At 48.6% G+C, this 26,382-nt stretch overlaps 13 protein-coding genes across 17 annotated transcripts; 5 read left to right on the forward strand and 8 right to left on the reverse strand.

Annotated features, from left to right (window-relative positions):
- Window positions 1-45: 45 nt before the first annotated feature.
- FOIG_00636 (uncharacterized protein) lies at window positions 46-3,243 on the forward strand. Its single transcript, XM_031196930.1, has 2 exons — window positions 46-3,106; window positions 3,203-3,243. Exon 1 carries the CDS (start codon window positions 359-361, stop codon window positions 668-670), a length of 312 nt encoding a protein of 103 aa, XP_031072697.1. The 5' UTR covers window positions 46-358; the 3' UTR covers window positions 671-3,106; window positions 3,203-3,243.
- FOIG_00637 (uncharacterized protein) lies at window positions 62-1,733 on the reverse strand. The gene is made up of 2 exons (XM_031196931.1): window positions 1,107-1,733; window positions 62-995 (listed from the first exon to the last, which is right to left on the reverse strand). Exons 1-2 carry the CDS (start codon window positions 1,243-1,245, stop codon window positions 751-753), a joined length of 384 nt encoding a protein of 127 aa, XP_031072698.1. The 5' UTR covers window positions 1,246-1,733; the 3' UTR covers window positions 62-750.
- On the reverse strand, window positions 2,007-3,352 carry FOIG_00638 (uncharacterized protein). Its single transcript, XM_031196932.1, has 3 exons — window positions 2,944-3,352; window positions 2,823-2,881; window positions 2,007-2,776 (listed from the first exon to the last, which is right to left on the reverse strand). Exons 1-3 carry the CDS (start codon window positions 3,215-3,217, stop codon window positions 2,198-2,200), a joined length of 912 nt encoding a protein of 303 aa, XP_031072699.1. The 5' UTR covers window positions 3,218-3,352; the 3' UTR covers window positions 2,007-2,197.
- A 173-nt stretch (window positions 3,353-3,525) lies between these two features.
- On the reverse strand, window positions 3,526-5,073 carry FOIG_00639 (uncharacterized protein). 2 transcript variants are annotated; one of them, XM_031196933.1, is made up of 3 exons: window positions 4,846-5,073; window positions 4,242-4,767; window positions 3,526-4,181 (listed from the first exon to the last, which is right to left on the reverse strand). In XM_031196933.1, exons 1-3 carry the CDS (start codon window positions 4,949-4,951, stop codon window positions 3,863-3,865), a joined length of 951 nt encoding a protein of 316 aa, XP_031072700.1. In that variant the 5' UTR covers window positions 4,952-5,073; the 3' UTR covers window positions 3,526-3,862. The 2 variants fall into 2 exon arrangements, with proteins under 2 accessions (XP_031072700.1, XP_031072701.1); XM_031196934.1 differs by having other exon boundaries at window positions 4,242-5,073.
- Window positions 5,074-5,195: 122 nt separating this feature from the next.
- Window positions 5,196-6,932, forward strand: FOIG_00640 (uncharacterized protein). The gene is made up of 2 exons (XM_031196935.1): window positions 5,196-5,483; window positions 5,543-6,932. The coding sequence occupies exons 1-2, from the start codon at window positions 5,283-5,285 to the stop codon at window positions 5,666-5,668; spliced, it is 327 nt and encodes a 108-aa protein (XP_031072702.1). The 5' UTR covers window positions 5,196-5,282; the 3' UTR covers window positions 5,669-6,932.
- FOIG_00641 (2,4-dihydroxyhept-2-ene-1,7-dioic acid aldolase) lies at window positions 5,494-6,937 on the reverse strand. 2 transcript variants are annotated; one of them, XM_031196936.1, is made up of 5 exons: window positions 6,551-6,937; window positions 6,406-6,498; window positions 6,328-6,353; window positions 6,011-6,278; window positions 5,494-5,953 (listed from the first exon to the last, which is right to left on the reverse strand). In XM_031196936.1, exons 1-5 carry the CDS (start codon window positions 6,807-6,809, stop codon window positions 5,688-5,690), a joined length of 912 nt encoding a protein of 303 aa, XP_031072703.1. In that variant the 5' UTR covers window positions 6,810-6,937; the 3' UTR covers window positions 5,494-5,687. The 2 variants fall into 2 exon arrangements, with proteins under 2 accessions (XP_031072703.1, XP_031072704.1); XM_031196937.1 differs by having other exon boundaries at window positions 5,494-6,278.
- A 156-nt stretch (window positions 6,938-7,093) lies between these two features.
- Window positions 7,094-9,524, reverse strand: FOIG_00642 (DNA-directed RNA polymerase II subunit RPB7). Its single transcript, XM_031196938.1, has 4 exons — window positions 7,964-9,524; window positions 7,831-7,911; window positions 7,612-7,781; window positions 7,094-7,557 (listed from the first exon to the last, which is right to left on the reverse strand). Exons 1-4 carry the CDS (start codon window positions 8,210-8,212, stop codon window positions 7,539-7,541), a joined length of 519 nt encoding a protein of 172 aa, XP_031072705.1. The 5' UTR covers window positions 8,213-9,524; the 3' UTR covers window positions 7,094-7,538.
- FOIG_00643 (uncharacterized protein) lies at window positions 9,517-11,494 on the forward strand. 2 transcript variants are annotated; one of them, XM_031196939.1, is made up of 3 exons: window positions 9,517-10,238; window positions 10,297-10,380; window positions 10,470-11,494. In XM_031196939.1, the coding sequence occupies exons 1-3, from the start codon at window positions 10,206-10,208 to the stop codon at window positions 10,917-10,919; spliced, it is 567 nt and encodes a 188-aa protein (XP_031072706.1). In that variant the 5' UTR covers window positions 9,517-10,205; the 3' UTR covers window positions 10,920-11,494. The 2 variants fall into 2 exon arrangements, with proteins under 2 accessions (XP_031072706.1, XP_031072707.1); XM_031196940.1 differs by having other exon boundaries at window positions 9,569-10,238; window positions 10,297-11,464.
- Window positions 11,495-12,626: 1,132 nt separating this feature from the next.
- FOIG_00644 (uncharacterized protein) lies at window positions 12,627-13,883 on the reverse strand. Its single transcript, XM_031196941.1, has 2 exons — window positions 13,026-13,883; window positions 12,627-12,959 (listed from the first exon to the last, which is right to left on the reverse strand). The coding sequence occupies exons 1-2, from the start codon at window positions 13,806-13,808 to the stop codon at window positions 12,948-12,950; spliced, it is 795 nt and encodes a 264-aa protein (XP_031072708.1). The 5' UTR covers window positions 13,809-13,883; the 3' UTR covers window positions 12,627-12,947.
- Window positions 13,884-15,666: 1,783 nt separating this feature from the next.
- FOIG_00645 (carbamoyl-phosphate synthase arginine-specific large chain) lies at window positions 15,667-20,231 on the forward strand. Its single transcript, XM_031196942.1, has 3 exons — window positions 15,667-16,602; window positions 16,707-18,388; window positions 18,571-20,231. The coding sequence occupies exons 1-3, from the start codon at window positions 16,242-16,244 to the stop codon at window positions 20,053-20,055; spliced, it is 3,528 nt and encodes a 1,175-aa protein (XP_031072709.1). The 5' UTR covers window positions 15,667-16,241; the 3' UTR covers window positions 20,056-20,231.
- A 458-nt stretch (window positions 20,232-20,689) lies between these two features.
- Window positions 20,690-23,253, reverse strand: FOIG_00646 (nuclear protein localization protein 4; the record flags this gene model as incomplete). Of its 2 annotated transcripts, XM_031196944.1 has the most annotated exons (5): window positions 20,749-21,015; window positions 21,146-21,257; window positions 21,307-22,750; window positions 22,800-22,924; window positions 22,979-23,253. In XM_031196944.1, the coding sequence occupies 5 exons, from the start codon at window positions 23,060-23,062 to the stop codon at window positions 21,011-21,013; spliced, it is 1,770 nt and encodes a 589-aa protein (XP_031072711.1). In that variant the 3' UTR covers window positions 20,749-21,010. The 2 variants fall into 2 exon arrangements, with proteins under 2 accessions (XP_031072710.1, XP_031072711.1); XM_031196943.1 differs by having other exon boundaries at window positions 20,690-21,257; window positions 22,979-23,062.
- A 251-nt stretch (window positions 23,254-23,504) lies between these two features.
- FOIG_00647 (uncharacterized protein) lies at window positions 23,505-26,195 on the forward strand. Its single transcript, XM_031196945.1, has 3 exons — window positions 23,505-23,812; window positions 23,865-24,160; window positions 24,218-26,195. The coding sequence occupies exons 1-3, from the start codon at window positions 23,707-23,709 to the stop codon at window positions 24,482-24,484; spliced, it is 669 nt and encodes a 222-aa protein (XP_031072712.1). The 5' UTR covers window positions 23,505-23,706; the 3' UTR covers window positions 24,485-26,195.
- On the reverse strand, window positions 24,949-25,392 carry FOIG_00648 (uncharacterized protein; the record flags this gene model as incomplete). The annotated part of the gene is made up of 1 exon (XM_031196946.1): window positions 24,949-25,392. One exon carries the CDS (start codon window positions 25,390-25,392, stop codon window positions 24,949-24,951), a length of 444 nt encoding a protein of 147 aa, XP_031072713.1.
- Window positions 26,196-26,382: the final 187 nt, after the last annotated feature.

Raw genomic sequence — 26,382 nt, forward strand, 5'->3', positions numbered from 1 at the left:
GGACCATTCTAGCACTAACAAGGTGCTTGCAGACTTCCAGTTTCTCTTAGATCAGAGATGGGTTCGTTCGATGCCAAATTGGTTTAGCTTCGGGCTTGGGACTCAAGAGTCCACAGGTCAGAGCCAATCCTGGATTATCATGTTTCTCTTTTCAGCCCGTCCTGCTCTTTAGCGGAGACACGGGCACTCCGCTGTCCGAGGGATCTCTGAGCTTGTCGACTCATTTCATTACCAAAATGTCCATTAAAGAAGCCAGAAATGAGGGGAAGTGGAGCATGGGGTATGGAAGACTATGAGGGATGATCCTTGATCAGTGGAATAACGTCATGGCAGCCCAACTTGGAGGAAATTTTAGCACATGCATACGCTATATGGTACATTTTTGCATGTTCTTTTCTGCTTACTTCTCAGTGAGTTAACGCAATCTCCAACAACACAGTTGCCAGCAGCTGTCAGATCTTTATTTGGAGCAAGGAATGCAGGTCAGACACAGAAATATCAGAAAGCTGGGGGTCAATGTCACCAACCACCCGTCTACACTGGGTTGTCAGGTTTTATCCCACATGCTCGCGCATTGCGCGATAAAGCAAGCGACACGATAGAAATCAAATTATTCAGAAGAACAGTATGGCATCAGGGGTATTTCCACAATAACCAATATCAACGATAACGCAACCTGAGAACGATAAATCCCGCCTCCTCAAGGTCAAGTCGCAATTCGAGACTTGTCACGGACAATCGAACAGGAGCCTACTTCTTGTGGCCAAAGATCTTGGACTTGAGCTTGTCAGCAAGACCAACAGGAGTCTTGACCACAGGCTTCTCGTGCTCCTCGGACTCCTTCTCAGAACCTGCGGTCTGCGCGTTACCAGCGCCTCCACGACCGGTATGGTAGTCTCGGCCGTCTTGGCTTGGTCGGACAGCAGTCTCGGGAATGATGTCCACATCCTTGCGCTCGGTGGTGGGTGTGCCTATGTCAGCGATGTTGCCAGCACCTGATGGAGTTATATTAGCGACTTGTCTGAGTTGTGTGACAGTTGATAATGTATTGTGTAAATGCAATGACAGAACATTGCGCAAAGGGCATTATGCTAGTAATGACTTACCTCCACGACCAGAACTGTACGCGCCATCACCGTGGCTTCCAACAACGCCAGTTCGAACAACCTCGCCGTCGACATACTCGGTATCGTCAGGCTTGAAGTTGCCTGCGCCGCCGCGACCATGAGAGACTTCAGCAGACATGGTTACTGATAAGAAGACAGGAGTCTATGATGCGTTCAGAGAGTTTGAGTCGACAGTTGAGTAGAGCTAAGTTTATAACGTCGAGTCTGACATAAAAGACAGCCGTTCAGGCGTCAGCGTGGCTCCAGGGCATGGCGACAACTTATAGCACCCATCCCGTCATCGGCCGGACGGGCAGCACAGCCATCAGGTTAAGCTTGTTTGTGTGCCTGAGACGTCTTTGATAAGAGATACATGGCATCATGAGAAAACCACAGCAGGGCTGTTATCTATCGGCTGCCGTCCGATATCACTATCACTCAAATGGACTTCTCTTATCAGTCCGCACAACCAACCCCCCAGAGGTTCGCCAAGGACGCCTAGAAGACCGCTAAAAACAACTAAACTGTGGTGAAAGGTCACTAAATGCGGGTTGATACAGTGCATTTGAGATCTGGGCGCCAAGCACGCGCGATGAGCGGCAGCAGGGTGTGACGATGGTTAAATCGAGAGCGACCAGTCAGAAGCCGTCTTGTGTTGCCTGTTTACGTATCGGAATTTGCTGATTTAATGTGGGGGAGAACGGGATCGTTCAACTTATCGATCATCCAATGCCTCTCATTTCCACGGCCACGGGTCAAGAATCCCGTCTTATCAGGGACCCTGCATTTGTATTCGCCAGGTTGGGTGGGATCTTTCTTTCAGCCCAATTTTGTACGAAACCGGCCTTTAAGTATTGGATTCAGCAGGAATTTGGTCAAAGAATGTGCTCTTCTGATGGCTTCTGATGCAATTGTGATGTTGATTGTTCAGTCTATTCACATGTTTTGACTTGTTGCAAGTCAAGCTCTCGGCTTCGTCAACCTCAATATTCCAAGTCTTGACAGCCTAACACAAACTGTTTGCAATCATCTAGCAACTCTATCCATGTCATCTATGTCTAGAATTTCAAGTCTATACGGAAACCAAATTTCTATACCCAACACATACGGTACACACCCCAGCACAAAGCAATACCCAAAATAGACATCTTGTCTGGCAGGACTCGTCTTCCAACCCCATTTTCTTCTCGCTTTGGGTCATCACCAACAGGCTCCTTGATCCATCCCTTTGGCACCTGTGTTATAAAGTCATACCAATAGTCCCCCATGATACTATAACCTTCATTTGTAGGATGCAAGCAGTCTCTCAACTCGCCCAGATCAAAGGTGCTGAAATCCACGGCAATAACATGATCACCATCCTTTCGTCGCTGTCGCACAAGTCCAGGGATCAGGGCCCTGTAAATAGGCATCTTGGGTTTCTCAGTGTCACAGGATGCTAAAGGTATCGCGACGAGGATTACTGCATCCGGGCAGTACCTAACAATCTTGTCAATGAGGTCGCCGAGACGAGTTGCAGCATCTTTGGGGTCGTTTCCTTCTTTGGAGATCGACGGTCGTAAATCCATGTCATTCGTTCCAGCGTGAAGGAGGACAAGATTAGGTTTTTGTTCCAACGACTCTGTGACGTGATCGCTTATATACTGAATTGTCTTGCCAGACCAGGCCGCCTAAATACGTATAAGCGTAGTATCTTCATTCAGTGGCTGGTCTCACATAATAACTGTCCTCCATGGAACCCTTGTGTCTTGTACCCGCAAAGACAACTTTTTCTCCTGAGTCAATGTCAGTATACCCATCAATTAATATCATACCAAATAATCAAAAAGCAACTTACGTGACGGGTGTTTCGCGAGAGAAAGCCTATAACCATTCCCATCGCCGCCATCTGCATCACTTCCCCAACCTTCTGTTATAGAGTCTCCGACACAGAGTATGCGAAGAGGAACTTGCAGTTTCCAGGAATCGTCAGAATCAACTTTGGTATAATTCAAAACATCGTAAACCGTGAAACCCGAAACATTCCGAGCTATTTGTGCAGCATCCTCTCGTGGTTGTAGCGTTGAGGCATGAGCTGCACTAACAAGACAAGCCAGTAATGAATACCACATGATTGTTTACCACGACAAACGAACGCTTATTAGAGAAGAAAAAGATAGGAATGAAACCCAAATAGGGTCGTAATACTAGGAATCAGAACATATTTTAAAGTTACAATGGGAAGAGGTGAGGTGATGTGGTTGTTGGTTCTGGCAAATCTAAAGTAAACTAGTCAGCATTATCATCCATATTGGTTCCACCGCCTATCATTCCTGACCCATGATGAAACACCACAATGCAGGGTTTCTGGAGGATTTCTCGGTATTAAACGTAAGTAACGGAGCAGTCACTTCAAGCAGCTGTTGGGTCACTTGCTCAGTGGATTGTTTGCAAACTTGAGTGGCGCGGCCCTTCACGAAGTCAACACAAAAGGACAAAGATTCGAGCGAAGCTGGTAACCATGTTGGAAAGGAAAAGATCATCTCAGATCGACTCAAAAGAACGCTTGTGTAGCAAGTTCTTGTTACGGATGTTAATCTCAGTTCATGCCGATGCTCCATAGTCTCTACCTCGCTATCGCTAGTCCATTCTTAATTCTCAGCAACTCTGCGAGACACGACGTCTTGTCTCATCTAAAATTCTCGTCAACGCCATATCGATCACATAAACTCCATATTATGCTCATTCTCATGTATTCTCATAACTTACGTCTCCCATCATGCCCTTCCAGCACGGCCGACCTGAAGGATCTCGCCTGTCAGGGCCTCGTCTCCTCGCAACACTGGCCATGAAGTGCCGTCAGATTTGGCGAGGACGAATTCTAGCTTCGTGCCGAGCACTCTATACGATGACTTCTTTGGGTCGATCGACGCATAGAGGGGGACTTCCGCTGTATAGCGCTTGGGGGGCGAGTCGGTTGTTGTAAGGTCCAGGTTAAGTTGCTTTGGCTCCAACTCGATCTTGGCTGTGCTTTTGTCGATCTTCTTCAAGAAGAAGGACGCAATAACATTGACTGGGGTCTGGTAAAAGTCATGCCTGTAACTGTTAGCACGAACAATCATAGCATTTGACCGCGGTTTTGTTTCGTGAACTCACCTGACGTTGGAAACGACCTCCTCACTATTGGCGCCATCCTTCTTGCCACTGCCGACAAACAAGTGTCTGTTCTTCGTCTTGCACCCCTCAATCTTCATGAATTGATCAAACTCCAATACTCGCCTCTTGCAACAGGAGTATCCCTTGCTCCCCTCATGGAAGATTGGTACTCCTGGATGGTGAACACACTCCTCGTCATCTCTTGAGCTACCCTTCTTGTATGTTGCGCCGCATGCCCTTCTCTTACAGCCAACACCGTCCGCAATCTCAAGACTGGGATCATCATCTTCCGACTCGGGAGCAGGTGGGGGTGGAGTAGGAGCGTGCTGGGCAGTTGGAATCGGTGCGCGAGACGGAGTGGCGGCGTTCAGAGCATCGATCTTCTGGGCGAGGGCAGCATCATCCTGCTGGGGTTTCTCCTCAAGCTGAGGCGGCTTGTCGGTAGTCGAGTGTGTGCCAGTCGTACAAGGCGGAATATCCATAAACTCGTCAAAGGTCAAGACACGAGGCTTGCAGCATTTCCATCCTTTTCACGGCTAGTTAGTATGCAATGCAATGCACAATGGCAGGTTAAAACAGCATCTGCTCTGCCGGGTCAACCTACCTTTCTGCCCCTCGTGGAAAATGGGCGGACCAGGGTGGTACTCGCACTTCTCATCTGGATCGGTAAACTCTTTCCCGCAACCCTGATGGACACATTTTTGAGACATTTCGCAAGTAGTATAAGGCCTGCACTCTATAGGAAGAATTGATAGTTTAGTGATTGTCTAGAAGGAAGAGAAAGGGATATTTGACTCGGACTTTGGTGGGGTGGGAGCTTCTAGAATTCAAGCTCTGCCGTGGAGGCGATGACGATGCTGGAAACAGAGCTATATTCTCACCGCTTTCCTATTTGGATGCGGGGTCACATCTGATTTGCTCGTGCAATTAGACGGTTGCATGCGTTTCACCTAATCTCAGGCCATTTTCAAGACGGCATTCCTTTCATATATCGAGCCATTGAGACACTTACTTCCACGGGGCTCCTCTAATCTCGTCACCATGTTTGCTACTCGTCGTCTTCTCTTTTCAACAAGAATTACGTTCTTCACTCGGGAAACTTGTGGTCTCTGCACCCAAGCTAAGCATGTATTGTCAGATGTTTGGGATAAGAGACCCTTTGACTATACAGAGGTTAATGTCGATCTCCCAAAGCCTGAGTCCAAGCAGTGGAGAGATATATACGACTTTGATGTCCCGGTGGTCAGCAGAAATACTTACCTAAAGACACTTCAATTCTTGTTAACATCCATATAATACAGATTCACATCAGTAAAGCCTCCGCGCCTGAAGAAGAGCCAAGCAAAGTTGGTAAAGCAATCAAATTGATGCACAGATTCACTGCCGAGCAAGTCGAAGCTCAAATGGACAAAGCAGAGGAAAACTAATTTCTCATTGCGGCACACATCAATACCCCTTTCCTCTGGTTGGTGCCAAGCTTCCATCAGCGAAGCTGAGCTGCTCTTTGGCTACCAGTCCCAAGGACGTATAATCGGTTACTACATTCATCATGTCAAACCCCTGATCAGCGTATATCTTTGCCTGCTCACCCCCTGTACAATATACGCCTGTCTTCTTGCCTGCTTTCTGACCCGCAGCAAGGATCTTGGCAATGGCGTCTTTAAGTTCCGTGGCCATAACTCCTTCGATAATGGGATGGCCGAGGGCGTTTCCTGTTGTGAATCAATACTTTTCCTTTGGGCCAACTTAGTAATTTATGGAAGACATACCAAGGTCGAACGGTCCAATGAATAACACATCGATGCCATCCACGGCAGCAATCTCGTCGATAGATTCAAGTGCCTCCTTGGTCTCAATTTGAACAATGGTCAAGAGAGAATCATTTGCTTGCTGAAGATACTCTGAGAAGCTTGGCTCAGGGTGGAATCGCTCTGGAGCAATGGGTGACCCGAAACCTCGACGGCCTAGAGGCGGAAACTTGGCAGATTGCACAAGTTGTCTCGCTTCTTCAGGCGTTCTCAGCAAAGGCACAACAATCTTTGTCTAGTCAGCAACATGGCATGGCTTCAGAGAGATGGCAACTTACACCGTGAGCTCCACTGTCAAGTGCACCTGAGAAATGTCAACACTGAGTTCCCAAGCATGGATATCTCTGCAGTCTCACGCTTTACCATCCATCCTTGCATATCAGGCAGTCTCACAATGGGCGAAACCCCTAGAGCCGCAATTGCAGGGACGGCATCGTGCATTGCACCATCTGGATATGTTAGGCCTATATTCAACCATCTCAGTATAGGTTCAACTCTTACCATCCAAGTTCCCATGCTCGCAGTCTACCAAGACCCAATCAACTCCTGACCTTGCTAAAACTCGCGACACATTTGCACCGGGAAGCATCTGCCAAGCACCAAATGCCTTCTTTCCCTCCAGAAGAGCTGTCCGTAATCTATTAGATGCCTGCATGGCAGACAATCCAGACATGTTTCTGGTTACCACCCGTGGCTGTAACGTGTTGGGCGTCAAGGCCGGTCGTAACCGGAGGGTTGCTGAAGTCCATACTCTACTCATATTGTCTCGTTTTTACCTTGTATAATGGTCATAGATTGTGCAGAAAGCCAACATGCTCGGGGAAGTATCCTCCGAGAACCCAATTTATACCACAAATATCAGACATTTCCCCGGAGGTCCCCGTCCCCAGTCCCCAGCTCCTAAGCGGGGAGCTCTCGATTGCGGGGTCTCGTGGGGGGATCAAGCTGCTTCAGGAAGCCGATGCCTATCTATACAGCTTGTAATTGGCTGTCAAGAAGACTTATTGTTGTAGGGCGGATGGCTTCACTCATAGGGCGCATATAACTTGGAGTGTTATCGGGTATCTGTGCTTTTATTGTCTTATTTGCAAACTGCAAACTTGCGTGTAATTGTCTATTTTGTTCGCTGTCTAAATCTGACAGAAACAAGAATTCATTTTCCTTATAGCAAACTGCATCCATTATGTTCAATTTTGCGATCAACGTGATCTTGACACCTTTTTATACCAATAATTGTACGTGCCCCAGAACAGCCACTGTTCGGCTTGAGCATGGATCCGACTCATCTGCTGCGGGCTCTATTGTCGTCAATTCAGCGGATTTTTCTCCTCCCTAATGTGGTGGTTGATAGATTTTTGTTTGAGTCGCTTTTGCTGCTGCATCCAGTAATTTAAGGGCTGGTTGCTGTTGTAGAATCGCATAATTGTTTATATCCTTCTAAGGGGCTGCGGTTTTCTTGGTTCCGACTCCGTCGAGTACTGCGCTCAACTTAAGAAGCTTGGAGGCATCTGAGATCAGCGTTAGCAAAGAAAGGCAAATATATTGACCAGGCGTCAGCATACCCCAAGTAATCCTCCTTGATGCTACCAATGGCCCACATTTCTCCAACCTCTGTTCGAGTACCGATAATTTTGACGCGAACGTGAGTTTGTGGCTCAATAGAGGTGTCCTCGTTGTTTGTGAACTGAGGTGGCGTCGCATTGGGGTCATATTTCACATCACTAGGAATCAACTATCGTAATGGTTAGAAAATATCACATCACAGCTATGTGGTGACGTACATGGGCTGAAACAAATAGCTGCAGAGGCCCTGCATGAGCGAAGAAGCCTTGTGGGTTTATAGAATGTACGACTGCATCGACCTGACTGAAGTCAGACTCCTAGGTCATTAATCCTCGGCAGTGAAGGCCTTACCGTCTCGCCTTTGAATGGCCGCCAAACTACGGCGCGATATCCGACAGTAAATTCAGCCATACCAAGACCGGGGAGAATTCGTCCTTCAGAAATTTCGAAAGCGTCCATGATGGAAATGATGAAGTAGCTGCCAGCGCATGTGCCTTCAACATCCTTCAAGAGCTTCGCGGTCACGAGGTCGTGCATGTTGCGACCCATGAAAGAAGGGTGCAAGGTGACCTTGCGCTCCAAATTATAAAGAAAAAACATGGTGAAAAGTGATTTCGGGGAGAAGCGAAGATATCGATGGTAAGCGAATGGGCGGTTTAGGTTGGATGCAAAGTTGCGATATTGCAATACGTTCGATGGCCGACTAGAGCACGAAAACGGGTGTGTATTCGGTCAAGCGAGAGATTAAGCTAATAACTACCGCTTCGTAGAGTTCTGCGATCGATGGAGGGAGGGCGCCGGGCTAAAGCGCGTACGAAAAGGAACGAGACGTAGTGACAGCTTGGCGTGGGCTTAGAAATGAAACGCGCCGAGTTGCGTATCGCTCGCTGAAGAGAGATGAGAGGAAACAATATATTAAGAGAGAGCCCCTGACGTGTCAAGTCAAATATGACTGCTGACCTTCTTGACGCGAGCGCAGAGGGAGGTTGTTTGTTCCTTGGGTGAAAGACTGCCAAGTGAGGTGGAAGTTTGGACAATGAAATCGGCGAGGCTGAGCTGGCCCATGCGTTCCTATAAGACTTGTCCAATCAGAGTTCGTGAGCCTCTCAGCCACAGGTGTGGCGTCTAAGCGATAGCTGCCTTATCATACTTTAACCTCAGCGACATGGGATTCTAGAGAATATCATTTTCGGATAGGTACTCAATGTGAAATTTGAGTATGAAAAGGCATTTTAAAGTTTGCTAAGTCGTGTGTAGATAGCAGTAAGTAGTTGCTGCTTCGAACAAAAATCACTAGCCCCCCATCTATACTCTCACAAAACACCTAGCGTCAACTTAACTGGCTGAGAGTTTCCATTGATGAAAGCTTCAAAACAGACCGGCGGAGTAGGTACTTAAAAGGAAGATTACCTGCCAAAGACGCAATACGCCAGCACACTATGGCCCATCAGGCCGAATGACCATCACCGAAAGGCATAAACGAGGTCTTGAGTGGAGGTCTCGGCCTCGGCTTCTACCTCTCGCAACCGGACTCTTCCAGAATAAGACCCGGATGGGATGTGGTACGATTCGAGGGAAGCGAATGGAAGCCTCTCAGAACCTTGTCCTCCTCTTCAGATTTTAATCGGCACCAAAATTCTGAAACCTGGGGAATAAGCAAGGGCGATGAGTTTCTGACCAATACAATGAGACTTCGTATATTCCTTGCCGACATTGACTGGCTTCTGTTTGATGGAAGGCGTAATCATCCAAGTAAAGGAGACAAGCACACGGCATGCTGGAAAGGCATAGGTAGTGTACATGGGGCAAGGGACGAAAGAAAGGAGCTCCAAAATGGAAGTTACTGTACGGACTTGTGACCCACCCCGAGCAGCTGCGGCGGTGCATTCAAGCGGGTCTTTCTAAGGTTAGGGAGTTAAGGATCAGAAGTGGTAGCAGCCAGTGGACACAGGCTCGCAAAAATGGAAAGCACATGAAAACGAACAACTCATCACTGTAGAAAGCCACTCACTCTCTTTTTACCGTACTGTGCCTGCCGTGCCATACCTGCGTTGTCTTCGGCCTTTGGCAATCGTCGATTTCTTGGCTTGTTTTCTTCTACTCATTCTTTATTACTGCGGGATCCCGCCTTTTGAAGCCTTTACAGCGCGTCTGATTTGACGCACCTCCTGCATCAAACGAACCTGGGAAGGGGGTCATCCCGTCATCCCGTCTCGGACTGTGATACCTCGAGGTAACTCACAATCACCTTAACTACCTTACCTACTTAGGTACACCTACCCAAGTTGTAATCATCTTCATCATTCATCCATCACAAGAAAGCATCCTTTACCCCCGCAAACTTCCATACCTCAGGGCTCTATACTATTCTTCGGTCGCCCTGAATCTCTTCTTTTTGGACTCAGATCCACAACTGTAGCCTCAGAAATCGCCAAACTGCATAGACCAGCTCACGGACCACGTCAAGTCGAGTTGATCGCTCGTCAAATTATCAAATTCAAAGCAGCTTGATAGGCTTTTTGTCTCCTCACTCTTTCACCCTCAGTCTGCTACAACTGTCGTATCGTCTTTGTCGAGGGGGCCCTTACTCATCATGTCTCTGGATCTTGAACAGCACCTCACCTTTGTAAGTCACATTTCGATACGCTATTTATCATATGTCGAATCATACTAATCTGCGGTAGTATGGTGCTTACCACCATAACTCGGTTAATGTCGCCATCCACATGGTTTGCGTTCCCCTCATCCTCTTATCGGGGTTCTGTATGGTTCGTCTCATTATGTCCTCGCCGGCTTATGCATGTTGCGTTGCTCTGCATCTGCTTTCTACCTAGTACTCCATCTAACATTTCTCCAGGCTACATACACCGGCACTCTCATTCCTACACCATCTTGGATTACTCCCCCTTATCTGGACCTCAACCTTGGTGTCATTGGTGCCAGCCTTTATTCCTTGCTCTATCTGCTCTTAGAGCCCTTTGCGGGCTTCCTTCTGGCTCTTTTCTGCATGGGAGGTGCAGCACTTGGCAACTACCTCCATCAGCAAAACCCTGACACAACTTTCCAAGGTGCTCTGGCTATCCATATTGTCTGCTGGATCTTCCAGTTTATTGGTCATGGTAAATATGAAGGGCGTGCCCCTGCTTTGCTCGACAACCTCATCCAGGCCGTCTTCCTTGCCCCTATGTTTGTGTGGCTTGAGATACTCTTCAAGTTTGGATACCGACCAGAGCTCCGATCTCGTGTCAACAAGAAAGTCCAGGTCGAGATTGAGAAGTTCAAGTCAAAGAACGGCAAGACCCAATAGAGCAATCATCTCAACCTAATCTACTTCCCTGATCTTGAGCATATAAGATGGTCCTTCAGACGACCAATGCTCCGGGTACTGTGTTGTAGAACCAGCTTCAACATCGAGACAAAACACGTTCTGACGTGTGCCAACTTGCATTTCAGATACCATCAATCGATGATCAGTAGCGAGCACCCAATCTATCGTCATTGGGCCTCATTGCACGGAATACGACAGTATTCTTTTTGCTGCCGCGGGGACGAAGGTGGCATTGGTGATCTCACCCCTTTTGTTTACTCGCGCACTTGATGTTCCTGAGAGCAGATTCGTTTGCTTACACGACCGTTAGGCTGTCCTGAGACTCATATGAAATCGGCACGTAAAATACAAGGAGAAGTTCAGGGGGTGAATCGGTCCAGGTAACCGTCTCAGCATCATATGGAGTGTATGGAGTTGTTTCATTTGCAATTAAATAACAGTTAACATCAAGCATGTAGTAAATTCGTCAATAAATTCGTATCATTTATCAATAGGCATTATTGATAGTATATTTATCCAGGAACAAATGTTACATTGCTATCTGATCTTTTCCACGATGCCATTCCCAAGGCCATTTCAGTCTGTACTGGTCTGCTGATGAAGGCAGGGTTGCTGTATGTTGCTTAATTTAGAGCTCATCCTCGTCATCAACATAACAAAGCTGTACCTCTATCGACTTAGGTCGTTCAACAGGATGGTGAACATGGACCTGATATCCTCAAGCATGATCTAGACGCTTGTGAGTTTGTTCATCTCCCCGTTGGGTAAGAGGCAAAATAACGTGACCGCCTCGATCAACATATATGCCTTGTGGAGGCTCCGAGGAGGAGGGGGGGGCACGTCGAAGCTTGTTGGGGGCACCGGCCTCGTCTAAGCTTTGTGGTGCTGGGTTCTGGCAAGCCCTGCGTAGGCAATTCGTTGCACGACTACGTTGTAGGTTTGGTCGACCGTGAGCTTTGCAGTGTTTTGGTGGATATAGGCGTCGTTGATTTGGACGTGTCCGGTCGGTCTCCAACCGGAGTTGCCTGACAGTTGTTCAAGATATCTGGGCTGTCCTTTTGAGTCGCCATTTCTTAGTGTTTCGTAGAGATCGGCTCTGCGGTTTATTCATCTTGAATGCTCGTTCAAGATGGTCTCCCAGACCTGCTGATAAATGCCTGTGGCTTAGGATCGGATCTGTTGTTCTGTTGCGGTAAATGACCGGGCCAAGCAAGTATCACAGGGATGATCCGGACGTTGTTGGCCTTCTATCTTGCTTTTGCAAAGCCTGACTGGGCACAGCCAGTCCAGAATGGGTCGAAGAAATTGCTTTTGTCGGTCCTTGATCTTTTGGCAAGGAACTGGCATATACTTCATGTGATGACACTTGAAGCTGAAGATCTGCCGGCACATGTTAACAATGGTGTTTTTAAGTTAATGTAGGGAGCAGATGTTAAGTACTCCTTTTGTTGGTTATCTTGTGACGATGGAGGCATTGGCTTATATTATACTTGTCTCTAGTTTATCTTGTCGGCAGGTGTCAGATGAACATCTCCTTTGTTCGGGAGTAATTACAAATGCTATAGAGTGAATCTGCGAGAGGCCTTGTCTGTGTGTATGTCCTTTTTTTGTTTTCAGCTAATTTCTTTGTTAGGGTTATCACTGTGCATTTGAAAGGGTTCAGGCTTTTCAATGACATGACGGGCTGTTTTGGTAAAATCTCTCCTGTATTCTGTTGAGAATATGAGAAACTGAACTAAGAAAGAAATCAACGCAAACAAGCTCCCATATCAATAAAATACGGGTATGTTCGCCGTGCTAACTCCCAACCCATAGTTAGTTGACTAGAACAACTAGAGTCCAGCAATTCATTCGTCCTTTTCGGGCTTTGACGCATTGAACTTCATCTCATTCTCGTGCTTCAATATACTATGCACCTGCTGTAGTTTCGCGTCCATTTCCTTCTGAAGCTCATGTTGAAGAATGTCCACTTTCTGCTCCCTCTCTTGCTGGGCCTTCTCATGGCGATTAGTCTGTAGGCTTCGCATATTAGCATCGTATACGTATATAAATATGGTTGCTGTATAATTGTATACATTCACTGACCTCGTTGGCAAGATGTTGGGGAGTTGCAACAGCATATTGCTTTCCCTCGCTGGAGTACAAGTATTTGAACTTTCCATCTTTGGAGGCCTTTGGTCTGTTGTGTTCTGGCCATAAATATGGCTTCTCCTCCTTCTCGTCGTCTCGCTTCTGAATCATTCTGAATACCTTCTCATCCTTCTTCTTTACATCTTCCTCGTCGTCGCTGTCATAGTCGCTGTCATCCTCCTTGTGTTCCTTGTCCTCGTCTTTATCTTCTTCCGTGTGTAGCTTGACGGAGTCACGCCACATGTATGGCACCATCCGGGGGTTTTCGATAATTTGAGTATGACCGGTGGGATTTTCTTTCTCAATTTCTTCCAGGGGCTCGTTGAGAATTTTAAGAAGCGCCTCGATCAAAGCCTTCTCATCCTCAGGATCTTCCATCCTGTCGAGCGAGACATCCATGTGGCCGTCAGGTTTTGGGGGCTTATAGTCATGTTCGGTCTTGTTGCCAGACTGGCGAATCTGGCTATACCTTGGCTCGTTCTCTTCGGTGTCTGGTCTCTTTCCTATGATGGGCCTAGCCACAAGGGAGCTGTTTCTGGTCACTGGAGCTGCAAACAGACTAGGTTTAAGAGGAAACCTAGGATCGTCCCTATAAGGATCAATAGGCTCAAGGCGAGAGAAGTCGGTGCCTTTGAGCTTTTCGCTCAGTCCCTCAGTTTTTTTACGTTTCACCAATGGTGAAGCGAAGACAGCTCCGACCAGGAACCAGGTCAGCACTCTAATGAGATTGATCGCCATTCTGGTCAGCGCGTGGGTGTTGTATGGGCTGGATATGGTTCATTCCTTGCAGCCAGAGAAGAAACAGACGGTTTGCTAAAGCAAAGCAGTAACATCTTACTTATATATGACTCTGAAACTTGGAATAAGTTTGACTTCGATCTTCTCATATCACCTCAACAAAGCTTGTGTGATTCCGAAGCATAGACACGGAAACCAAATTATAGAATCAAAAAGTTTGTCTGATCCATCTTGTCCACTTATTGGGCATACTGATCTTGGTTTCACGTTCTTGGTGCACGCCTAAGTTTGACTATGTCTTCACTATTGGATGCATTAAAACTGTGTCGGCGTTACTCAGGAAACATTTGGAACACTCTTTGAAGTTGAGTTATGTCGAGGTTGGTTGGTATTGGTATTGGCCAAGCAGACCCGTCATGTATTAGCTGTCCTTGATGAGCTTATTGTGAGGGCTTCCAGTACATATTTTCTCGCTCAGTAGATACTTATGCCACTCCCAGTTGTAAATGTCTAATTAGGCGGGTTTCCCTATTTGGTACGAGTGACAGATCATACAGGGAGAATTTCGATACATCATAGCTCAGTATCTCAACTGGGCCGTGTTGTCGGACGGAAGAAAATGCCAAAAACCAGTCGTGTCCCAAATCAGAGAATTACACTTGTAGGAGATCTGCAGCTTAACGGAATAGCCAATGGGGTCATCATTTGCTCGCTTTTTTGTCATTTTGGTGATAATTTTGTACTCGATTAACTGAGTTCGCTACTTATAGATTTGCACTTTTGAGGAACACTATAGTTACTCTGTCACTATCAAGTAATATTAAGTTTATAGTTATGCAGTTCGAATAATCTTAGTTATTGGCTAGGATTCCATCGCCTTCCTGATTCTCAAATCTTCAATCATCTTCTGTTGTCGATGTTCACTCTTGTAGGTGCTAAGTCTTGTTGAGGTCAGTTTGTAGTATGTGTGAATAAGGAAGCGGTTACATTGGCCAATAGCATGTTAGCAAGTGATATAGGGTAAGTCCATGATAGTTCCATATGATAGAAACTAATGAGATGGCATGTTTTGTCGTGTTGGGTCAAGCACGACGTTATCAGCGGCGGATTCGGGATTCCGGCATTTTTCTGCCAGTCTCGATACCTTTTTTGACGATCGGGTTGTTCAGTGTCTATCGGAGTATCGCGTTCTCAGCGGATCCTGTGGGCTCGGTGCATGTTCCCGCACCTAGCTCTTATGAAGCCTAAATGCACCTCTGTTATCCTCATGCTTAATATCAACACACAGTATGTACTAATCAGCAGCTTAATATAGCCAATATAGTACTATTGCTGTAGACTTGAGAATAAGAGGACCTACATTTGATAATTCACAACCTTACATCGGACTCACTACTCGGCAGTCAATGGAATTCGGAACCTCGCATGACTCAGAAAACTCCGCCAGCGGCCCTATCACCGCCAAAGCGCAGAGTAGCGGCGGCACAAGCGGTACATATCTCCGCTGATTCCGCCGAAGCCACCAAAGTGGACGGCGATGTCGGGGCATTTCATCATTAGCCTGGAAGAATACTACACCGCATTGGCTGTTTTACTTTTTTTCAATGGGTCAAAAAGAACTTGACACCTCTTCCAGACGTCTGTGAGCACCAGTAGAATTATTTTCCTTGCTGCTGACAACCGTTGCTCTGCTGTGTCCCTGTTTGTTTCTTGTTGGCCAGGGTTCAAGCTGTACTTGAAGGGTCGCCGTAACCGGACCCATAAGCTTAGCTTGGCTTGGTCCGGGGAGCTCAGCAAGGATGATAAGCTGTGAGGTGATGTTCGGTATCTGGCTGCAGGTACAGTCAATGTGGGATATACTCAACAAGATACACAAAAATTGATAAGAGGAGTGCTGATTGTCAAGGCGATAACAGAATGCATCAAAGTTGGGTGTTACGGAACTCGTGCCTTGGATTCTCCACGAAAGACCCTTGAACAAGACACTAGTGAGGGACGATCTCTATCGAATCTTGGTAAATTTTCTCATTTACGGCCGAAATGTTGGGGCAGTCCATTTAGTCTGTAGATAGCAATCGGAGGTATCTATCCACTATGGAAGTGGTATGGGGCTACTTTGTTAGCTGTTCCTGGGCTGAGGTGCGTCACAGCCCAGCCCAGCACAACTTTTTGTAGAGTCACACACCAAAACCAGAGAATAATTTTCGGAGGTTCTTCTTATCTTATCAGCCGTGCCGCCATTTTTCTTCACGACGGGCCGCCCTACTTATCCCCCTCCCCTCCTCCTCTAGAAACCATTTCCAACAGAGTCACAGTCTCTTGTGTCCTTCACATACATCGACATCCTAGACGCTTGACTCGGGATACAGAAGGGCAACCTCGCCAGCGGGACGGTTCAACTTACGCATTGATACGTGCAAATTATCCGCTGCAATGCCTCTCAACTTCAACCTGGCAACCACTCTCGCTGGTCGAGCTCCGGCCCTGCTCCGTCATGGACGCAGGGTCCCGCGAGCTTTGCCCTCTCGCTCATTCTCCTCCGTGAGCCCTCTCTCAGCATCAGCATCATGCCGAGTCTCAATCGCCTCTGCCCGCCCCGCCAACTCGAAGCGCCTGGGCACCCTCAAGGTTATGCGCGCCTACAGCTCCGCCGCTGTTCAGGATGCACCCAACCCCAAGGCCTACCTCGACAGTGGAGTTATCAAGCCTCACCAGACTGTTGATGTCAAGAAGGTTCTTGTCATTGGAAGTGGTGGTCTTGCCATTGGACAGGCTGGAGAGTTCGACTACTCAGGTTAGCATACCCAATATGCAGTGACGCACATCTCACCGACAACTTGCGATTCACTACAAAAAACTCATTTTTGAACATTCAAAATTAACACAATCGAAATATAGGTGCTCAGGCCCTCAAGGCCCTCAAGGAAGCCGGTGTTGCTTCTGTCCTCATCAACCCCAACATCGCTACCATCCAGACCAACCACAGTCTGGCTGACGAGGTCTACTACCTCCCCGTTACCCCCGAGTATGTCTCCTATGTCATCGAGAAGGAGAAGCCCGATGGCATCTTCCTGTCCTTTGGTGGTCAGACTGCTCTCAACCTCGGTGTTGAGATGCAGCGACTCGGCCTCTTTGAAAAGTATGGCGTCAAGGTCCTCGGTACCAGTGTCCGAACTCTGGAACTGAGTGAGGATCGTGACCTCTTCGCCAGGGCTCTGGATGAGATTAACATCCCCATTGCCAAGTCGATTGCTGTCGGCACTGTCGAGGAGGCTCTCGAGGCCGCCGAGACCGTCGGATACCCCATCATTGTCCGTGCCGCCTATGCTCTAGGTGGTCTGGGTTCCGGTTTCGCCAACAACGAGGAGGAGCTCCGCAACATGGCCGCTCGATCTCTTACCCTCTCTCCTCAGATCCTCGTCGAGAAGTCGCTCAAGGGCTGGAAGGAAGTCGAATACGAGGTCGTTCGTGACGCCAACAACAACTGTATCACTGTGTGCAACATGGAGAACTTCGATCCTCTTGGCATCCACACTGGTGACTCCATTGTAGTTGCGCCTAGTCAAACCCTGAGCGACGAGGAGTATCACATGCTTCGAAGCGCTGCCATCAAGATTGTCCGACATCTTGGTGTTGTTGGCGAGTGCAACGTCCAGTACGCTCTCCAGCCTGATGGTCTCGACTACCGTGTCATTGAGGTCAACGCCCGTCTTTCCCGATCCTCTGCCCTGGCCTCCAAGGCTACCGGATATCCTCTTGCGTACACTGCTGCAAAGATCGGTCTTGGACACACCCTTCCCGAGCTCCCTAACGCTGTCACCAAGACCACCACTGCCAACTTCGAGCCTTCCCTCGACTACATCGTCACCAAGATTCCCCGATGGGATCTCTCCAAATTCCAGCACGTCAAGCGCGACATTGGCAGTGCTATGAAGTCTGTTGGTGAGGTCATGGCTATCGGCCGAACCTTTGAGGAGTCTTTCCAGAAGGCCATTCGTCAGGTTGACCCCCGATTTGTTGGTTTCCAGGGTGATAAGTTCGAGGACCTCGACTTTGAGCTCCAGAACCCTACCGACCGCCGATGGCTCGCTGTCGGCCAGGCCATGCTTCACGAGAATTACTCTGTTGACAAGGTCCACGAGCTGACCAAGATTGACAAGTGGTTCCTCCATAAGCTGCAGAACATCGTCGACTGTACACGTGAGCTTGAGCAGGCTGGTGGTCTTCAGAACCTGAAGAAAGATCAGGTCCTCAAGGCCAAGAAGATGGGTTTCTCTGACCGACAGATCGCCATGGCCGTCAAGAGCACCGAGGACGAGGTCCGAGCCTACCGTCTCAGCTTCGGCATCCGACCCTGGGTCAAGAAGATCGACACCCTGGCCGCCGAGTTCCCCGCCAACACCAACTACCTCTACACCACCTACAACGGCTCTACTCACGATGTCACTTTCGAGGACAACGGTACTATTGTCCTTGGTAGCGGTGTTTACCGAATTGGTAGCTCCGTCGAGTTCGATTGGTGTGCTGTCAGCGCCACTCAGGCTCTCCAGCAGATGGGTGAGAAGACCATCATGATCAACGTAAGTTTATATTCTCCCTTCAGTCCCAATCGGGCGTTCTTCCTTATACGGTGTCGCCGTGATCTCGGCCCCATATCGCCGAAAACGGCCCCACTTTGAACCGGACCTTTTCAAACCTAATCCCAATCTCGTCACAACTTCTATAATCATTTTAAAGGACTTAGACTAATATTTGGCGTTAGTATAACCCGGAGACGATGAGCACAGACTTCGATTCGGCTGATAAGCTGTATTTCGAAGAGTTGAGCTACGAGCGTGTTATGGATATCTACGAGCTTGAGAATTCCAAGGGTGTCGTTGTGTCTGTCGGTGGCCAGCTTCCCCAGAACATTGCCCTCAAGCTCCAGGAGACTGGTGGAGCCAATGTCCTTGGAACCGACCCCAAGGATATTGACAAGGCCGAGGATCGTCAGAAGTTCTCTGAGATCCTTGACAGTATTGGTGTCGACCAGCCTGCCTGGAAGGAGCTTACTTCGGTCAAGGCTGCTGAGGAGTTCGCTGAGGAGGTTGGCTATCCCGTTCTCGTCCGCCCTAGTTACGTCCTGTCCGGCGCTGCCATGACTGTGATCTCAAGCCAGGAAGATCTCAAGGATAAGCTCGAGGCTGCCAGCAATGTCTCTCCCGACCACCCCGTTGTCATCACTAAGTTCATTGAGGGTGCCCAAGAGATCGATGTTGACGGTGTCTCTGCCAACGGCGAGCTCATCATTCATGCTGTTTCCGAGCACGTTGAGCAGGCCGGTGTTCACTCCGGTGACGCCACTCTGGTTCTCCCCCCTGCCAATCTCGATAGCAACACCATGGAGCGTGTCAAGGAGATTGCTGTCAAGGTCGCCGCAGCCTGGAAGATCAGCGGCCCCTTCAACATGCAAATCATCAAGGCCGAGAACCCTGAGGGTGGCGAGCCCCTTCTCAAGGTGATTGAGTGCAACCTTCGTGCCTCTCGATCTTTCCCCTTTGTCAGCAAGGTCCTCGGGACCAACTTCATCGATGTTGCTACCAAGGCCCTCGTCGGCAAGCAGGTTCCTGCCAAGTCTGACCCTATGGCTGAGAAGCGCGACTATGTTGCTACCAAGGTTCCTCAGTTCTCCTGGACCCGTCTCGCTGGTGCCGATCCTTTCCTCGGTGTTGAGATGGCTTCCACCGGTGAGATTGCTTGCTTCGGTAAGGATCTCGTTGAGGCCTACTGGACCTCTCTCCAGTCCACCATGAACTTCCGCATGCCCGAGCCTGGTGAGGGTCTCCTCTTTGGCGGAAACGTCTCCAAGCCATGGCTCACCCAGGTCGTCGACTACGTTGCCCCTCTTGGCTACAAGCTGTACGCCGCTAGCCCCGAGGTCAAGGAGTTCATCGAGAACAAGTCCAAGACCAAGGTCGAGGTCGAGGTTATTGAATTCCCCAAGGAGGACAAGCGTGCCCTCCGTGAGGTTTTCAAGAAGTACGACATCCGCGGATGCTTCAACCTGGCCCAGGCCCGAGGCAAGACCACGCTGGACGTCGACTATGTTATGCGCCGAAATGCCGTCGATTTCGGCGTCCCCCTGTTCATGGAACCTCAAACCGCTATCCTCTTTGCTCAGTGCATGAGCGAGAAGCTGCCCCGCCCCGAAGGCATCCCCGCTGAAGTCCGCCGATGGTCCGACTTCATCGGTGGAAAGCCCCTGTAAATTATAACTGGCGTTTTTGTGATTGGAAAAGGGGTGGATTTGGGAGTTATTCGAATGTGTGTGATAAACCTTTATGATAATATTAGTAGTCAAATCTACAAATATGACAAGTTTATGATATCCTTTACTTAAGTTGTGATGATATAGATGAAGTCATCATAAATTATACATGTCTCTCTTCTGACTTCGTGGTATTTGTGAAGTGTTCTAAGATGGGGCCGTAGAAAATAATCATAAGTTTACATAAAGTCGTACAAGAATAATAGATCCAATGTCAATAAAGAAAAAAAATTCAAAGATTATGTTATGTTGAGTACCTACTGACATTGAATCAGACAGAAATCATCTATATCTCGATCATAGCTGATATAAAATGATGCTGAGGGAACAAAACTGAAGCGAAGTTAGTAGACACAACAGTACAATTATCATAGCTTAAACAAGTCTTAGCCAAGATAATCAATCACCTTGGCTGAAATCAATTTAACAACATGATCATTATGATTTGAATAAATCGTGTTTGATATGATGATTGGGAACGATCTATCCAAGATAGCTCGCCTGAAAACGGGATCTAAGCCTGACTGTGATCAAAACCTCGTTCGATGTACTCTTGAAGCGCCAACATAATGGACATCACTCAATTATATCACGTTAAGCACATATAAACATGTACAATTCTTTTGATTCAAGCTGAGGAAGCCGCCCAATGAAAGTATTGCCTATATGCTCCGATACCTGTCCTTAACGCCGCCTCAGCTATACATGCAATATCATCTTCCACGTGAAGGAAGTTAAGAAAACATCTAGCAAGAAAACCGAATCCAGCCTCACCACTTTTTGGGTTCCACGTCTCATCTAAACCTCTATCTGACCCCTATTGTCTTCCCTTCTACCCAATACCTCTTTATTGACTAGGGTGGCGGTGGATTGGCGGACTTGGTCCAGCGCTCGTTTAGCCTGAAGGCAGCAAATCGCTTAGCAAGGGGTTCTCCCGAGTCGCGAATGGAATTTTGAAAAGAAGAGGATGAGGAGGAAGAGGGCGAGGGAGCACCGTCCTCCTCCCGCTGACGCTTGGGGATTCTCTCACCAGTCGATTGAAGGATGGCCTGGAGGGTCTGCCAACCCTCGGTAGAACGGAGCTGGAATGTATCGGCAAGATCGTGTTGGCTCGCTACACGGCAGAGTAGAGCTTCTTCGTCCTATGAAGGCTGTCAGTAGCTTTCTTATACATGTCAAAAACAAGCGCACCTTGGAGAGGACGCCCATCTGCTGAATGAAGCAGAGAAGGTGAAAGTTGGAGACCTCCTGGCCCGTGGGCTTCTGACCAGGTGATAGCTTGAGAAACTTGGACAGAGCGGAATGCTCTTGACTCTCGCCGACATATTCTCTGTTCTCGATAGGGAAACCTTGCTGAGTGAACATAGGCTTAGGGTCCGCAGGGAAACCGTGGGTCAGTGTGACAAACAGATACTCGACGGGGAACGATGGTTTGGCGTTCTCCTGGACGTTGGCGCCGTATTCGTTGACCCTGCGGTAGAAAACTTCAGGGATATATCTTGTACGGCTGACAGAGCCGTCGTCTTCCTCCTCATCGCGTACAAGCATGACATTAGGGTCAGCTGACGGCTCAACAATGTCAGCACGAACCATTTCCACAGACTCGTTGGACATCTGGTAGGAGGAGATCGAAATCTCGCCCTGCTCATTACCGGTGATGATACATGTGACAAAATTTGAACCAAAGCTGCCTGTGTCACTCCACTTGGAAGGTTTAGGGTACTGAGCTTGCAACCTCGAAGAGAAACAAATCTCCAGGGAGGACAAGAAGTAGGAGTCGGCATGACGTTTGCAAACCACTGTGCCATCGCCGTTGCCAGCATCCAGCAAGTCAGTCCAGATTACTCCCACGGGCTCTAGGCCGCACTGCTTGGCGACCCTGTCGACCTCCTTTTGCGACTCCCAGGCGTTCATTGTGATACCATCAAGCTCATCAACCTGAGGAGGTTCATATATGGCTTCCACGACAGCTTTAACACCAAGGGGGACTTCAGTGTACTCAGTATATTTTCCGTAAAGGTAACCTAGGCGTTGCGATCCGGTCTTTCGCCAGGTGTCAATAAAGGTGTCGATAATAGCAGGCGAAGAGAACTCGACATGATCGACCATTCGGAATTGTTGAGGCTGGAGAGTAATGGCGCTGGGCTGACACTTGGTGCAGATACCCTCAGGCCAAGGGGGATGACCAGAAGGGCACTCATGCCTGACTCGATAGTAGGGCTCAACCAGGGGAGGAATGTATGAAGCGCCTAGCTCGGGCTTGTTGGTCGCAGCATTGATCTTTCGTAGGTATGAGTGGAAGGATAGGTATTTGATCTTCTTCTCCGCGAGATATCCGGGGTTGAAAGGATCGAGTGGTTGGCAGTAGTCACACATGCCCTTGGGACCATGGCGACACATGCGATCGATGCCTCGGGGGATCTTGCCATCCTGTCGGTCTAATCGGTCGTCCAAGGCGGATTGGCGAATTACTTCCCAAGGCCTGGCGATCCTTTCGGGTTTGGGGTTGATGGGAAGGTCTTCGGTCGGTAGTACAGGTTTTCCGTTAAGCCTGGCAGATGTGTTAGAGGTTTCGGGTGCGTCACCGTTGGCAGCGTCGGCATGTTGGTAGGTGAGAAAGATGAGATCGCCGTGCCTATGAGGTTAGTTTGGTTGATCTGTGAGAGGTCATGAGCGCGACTAACTTGAGGCCAATCTGACCAACTTTGAAGTTGACGATGTCCCCTAGGCGCTTTGAGTCTCCTCCGTTCGGTGCGTTCGATAGAGCTAGAGTTTTGGGATCAACGGTCTTGGGTAGTTGATCGAGTAGCTAGAAGGCCAGAGTCAGCACAGACAGCTCGGTACGGGCTCCGAGACAACAGACCAGCTTTCCCAGATCTCCAAAGGTAGTTGTGGGCTCGACATTCAGACGGGCCATGCCATCGGGGCCGCGGAGTCGCAGCAACATGGTGAAAGATATCAAAAGAGCTGTCGCTATGATCTTTGGTGGGGTCTTTCGTGCTCTCTTTGCTGCCTTTGGAGGTTGAGTATTCTTGGTTTGTAGAGAAAGAAAGGATCTATAAAAAGAGGATAGCTGGGAGATAAGCGGGAACGAAAAAGAAGAGCCTAGAAGATGGAGTTGAAACGCAATGAATCAACAGCATGAAGAGAGTGAAGTTGAGCGGTGGTAGGTAAGGTAGCTCTAGACTCGGTACGTATCTTACCTAAGGTGGCTCACACGAAACCATGTACCTCCGCTAACTCGAGCACAGCGTCATCTAGCGGTGCCTGCGATTGCTTATCTAATGCTCGAGTGACGTCGCACGGCAGTCAAATCCAGGGCCCATCCGCCTGACAGCATACACACCAGCCACAATTCCAGGAGCCACTTGGTAAAGCTGAAGCGTAATCTGGCCTAAAGTTGGATCTGCGCCACACCACCACTAATTGACAGTTCCTTATTGCATTCGTGTCTGTCTGTACATTGGACTCGACTCATACAAACCAAAACCCAAGTCACGGCCGGCTCGACTTGTTTCTTTACACTCGTTTTCTTTTTAATTACAGTACGGACGATCTCATATTCTACTTTTGCAACTTTCATCATTCATCATGCTCAACATCGATTGGAAGGGCCTTGCCCTCCCCTTTGCCTATGTTCTCGTCCTCGGCAGCGCACTCATGACATTCTCGACAATCTACCGAAAAAGAAAAGCTGGTATGCCACAGAACCAGATCGCCAAACTGAGGAATATGCTAACATACCAAAGCTGAGAGCGCCAACTTGGCTCCGTGGTTCGGCCCTCACCTCCAGCGCAACGTCTACCTGTCCCTGCTACACCTCGAGGACGGCTCCGAAAAGGGACCCAAGATTCCCGAAAGCGTTCTACGAGCTGCCCTTTTGCGTCGCGCCGTCGAAGATATCCGTCGTCTGATCCAGATCAAGTCTGCGAAGCAAGCATGTGGTTCTCTGCTGCAACGAGGCAGTGTGGGTGATGATCTGTGGCAGCGATTCCAGCGCGCCGAGAAGGAGATGGAGGAGGAGCTCAGAGATGTCGTCACAGAGGTATGATAGCCGGCGTAGTCCGACTGCAAGAGATGAACACATCATTGACAACTATAGGCCAACGCTCTCGCACCAAACTGGGGCCAGTCCATCTTCCAATCCGCCCACGAAATGACCGCCAATGCTACCATGCGCAGCTCAATCGAAGAGATCCTCGCCCAAGCCGAGTCAGAGAAGCAGTGGTGGGAGAAGCGCCGAGGACAGATCCAGTCAGAGTTCATGAAGGAGCTCGACGGCTCTGAGCAGAGCTCTTCTGCCAAGACTGCCAGCGAGGAGGATGCCGTCATGGTCGACACGCCTTCAAAGAAGAAGGGCAAGAAGTAAACAGTTGGAGATGTCCTGTGTGGGTTGCAAGAATATGGGATTGGGGTGTCTTTATAGGTATATACATGGTTCCGGACCTACCTCTTCAAATTTTGGTTGTAGTATACCACATGTCACTTTGTTGCAAGGCGCACACTCTTGGTGTGTATGGGAAGAAGGGAGGGAAATCCACACCAGCGGCGTTGAGGTTGACTTTTGAAAATAGTAGCATGGGCTTCTTCTCTATTGATATATATGTATAGGCTCTTTCACCTCGCCTTACTCCCTTGAAAATGCAGTGATGCACGCTGGCTAGTGGCCATGTCTAGCAATGCGACCGACCCAAGATGCAGCAACAAGAATGCAGAGAACACGCAGAAAGGACATGCAAAACTCCTGAAAATCAAATACCCCCAAAGATTGAAAGCAGACTGTCCTCCGTTATTAATCACAGTAACACCGTATGCCTCGGATTGCTTGATGCATTAGGAAAAGTGCTTTCGCCTCCAAAGATCCTCTTCGGCTGCGAGTCTCGCCTTTCGTGCCTCTGCTAGGATCTCCTCCTCCGTCTTAAGAAGGATGGGGGATTCACAGCCCCGAAGACCGATAAACTTGCCCATCTTGCGTCGCTTCTCCTCAAGAGGCAGATCAGATCTCCAGGTGACTGGGCAGGGGTACTGATTTGTCCAAGGCGATGGCGTCCTCTGGTGGTAGAAATGTGCAAGCGACTCTAGCTGCTCATCGGTGAGGAGCCAAAAGTTGAGGACCGTGGTGGGAAAAGAAGGATGAACAGCGCCTGTGGTGAGCTGGACAAGAGGTGCAAGTGGAAGAGCCATCTGTTCCAGCTTTCGTTGAAGATTTGGGTTCTTTGCGAGTCTTCGCTGACCAAAGGCCCTGTGATGCCGTGAAGGAATCTCTCCTCGCATCATTCTGGCGGTTGTTGTAAGTGGTGACGATGGTGAGCGGTTGGCTTGTAAGAAGAAGAGAGGAAGAGGAGAGATTGAGTGTCTGGGGCAATGATGTATCAAGTATTTGTAGTAGTCAAGAGGTCAAAACAGCCCAATCTCTTATTCTCTGCAAGATTCACTTCTGAGTAAGAATATTTCTTGGTCTATGATCAACGATCACAAGATCATACGTAATGTGATGGTGGATTGGATTGGATTGGCTTTGGCGGGGTGGCTATCGACAAGCGAAGCGAACAAGCGGTCTTCTCCGTAGAGTCCGGTGAGTGAGTGAGTGAGTAAGTAAGTAAGTAAGCAAATGAATGAATGAATGAATGACAACACAGACTCTTGTTTGAGTTTCGTAGTCAATTCCTTGATCTGCGGGAGGTCCAACTTTGGTTAATCAGAAGAACAGAGACGGACAGAAAAGCAGAGGGTGGGAGGGATATATAATAGACAAGAGGCTATGCTATGGACTTCTTTAGTTGAAACAAGATTCTGACCTCTCTTTCTTTCTTAATACCAAAGCAAGATCTCTCCCCGCCCTTTGGGTCTTTGGGTCTGGGAACTAAAGCAAGACTAAGATCGCGAACAGCCAGTTGAAGGGTCTTTGTGACCGAAGCCGTTCGATTGGCCTTGTTTCTTTTGGAACAGGGCCTCACCTCCCGGGCACCTTGCGCAGTGAACAGCTCAGCTCGACTTAGCAGCTACACGTTAACTAACCCACACACCCCCCGAGGCGAGGAGAGGACCCAGACGAGATGCTGTTCTGGGTAAAGTCTTCTTTGACTGCCTGAAATCGACAAGCTTAGGCCTTGAACCGCTTTGAGCTCCAGGGTTTAACTCTGGGTTTGGCGTGGCCTGTGAGACATGGAAGAAAAAAAAAGGTTTCCAACAAACAGCAACTCGACTGCGTTAGACGCAATTGGGTTGGTCGGAGGTGCTTTGTCTATGGGAACAAGAGACCCCAAC

The sequence above is a fragment of the Fusarium odoratissimum genome, assembly GCF_000260195.1.
Source record: "Fusarium odoratissimum NRRL 54006 unplaced genomic scaffold supercont1.1, whole genome shotgun sequence".
Taxonomy (NCBI): domain Eukaryota; kingdom Fungi; phylum Ascomycota; class Sordariomycetes; order Hypocreales; family Nectriaceae; genus Fusarium; species Fusarium odoratissimum.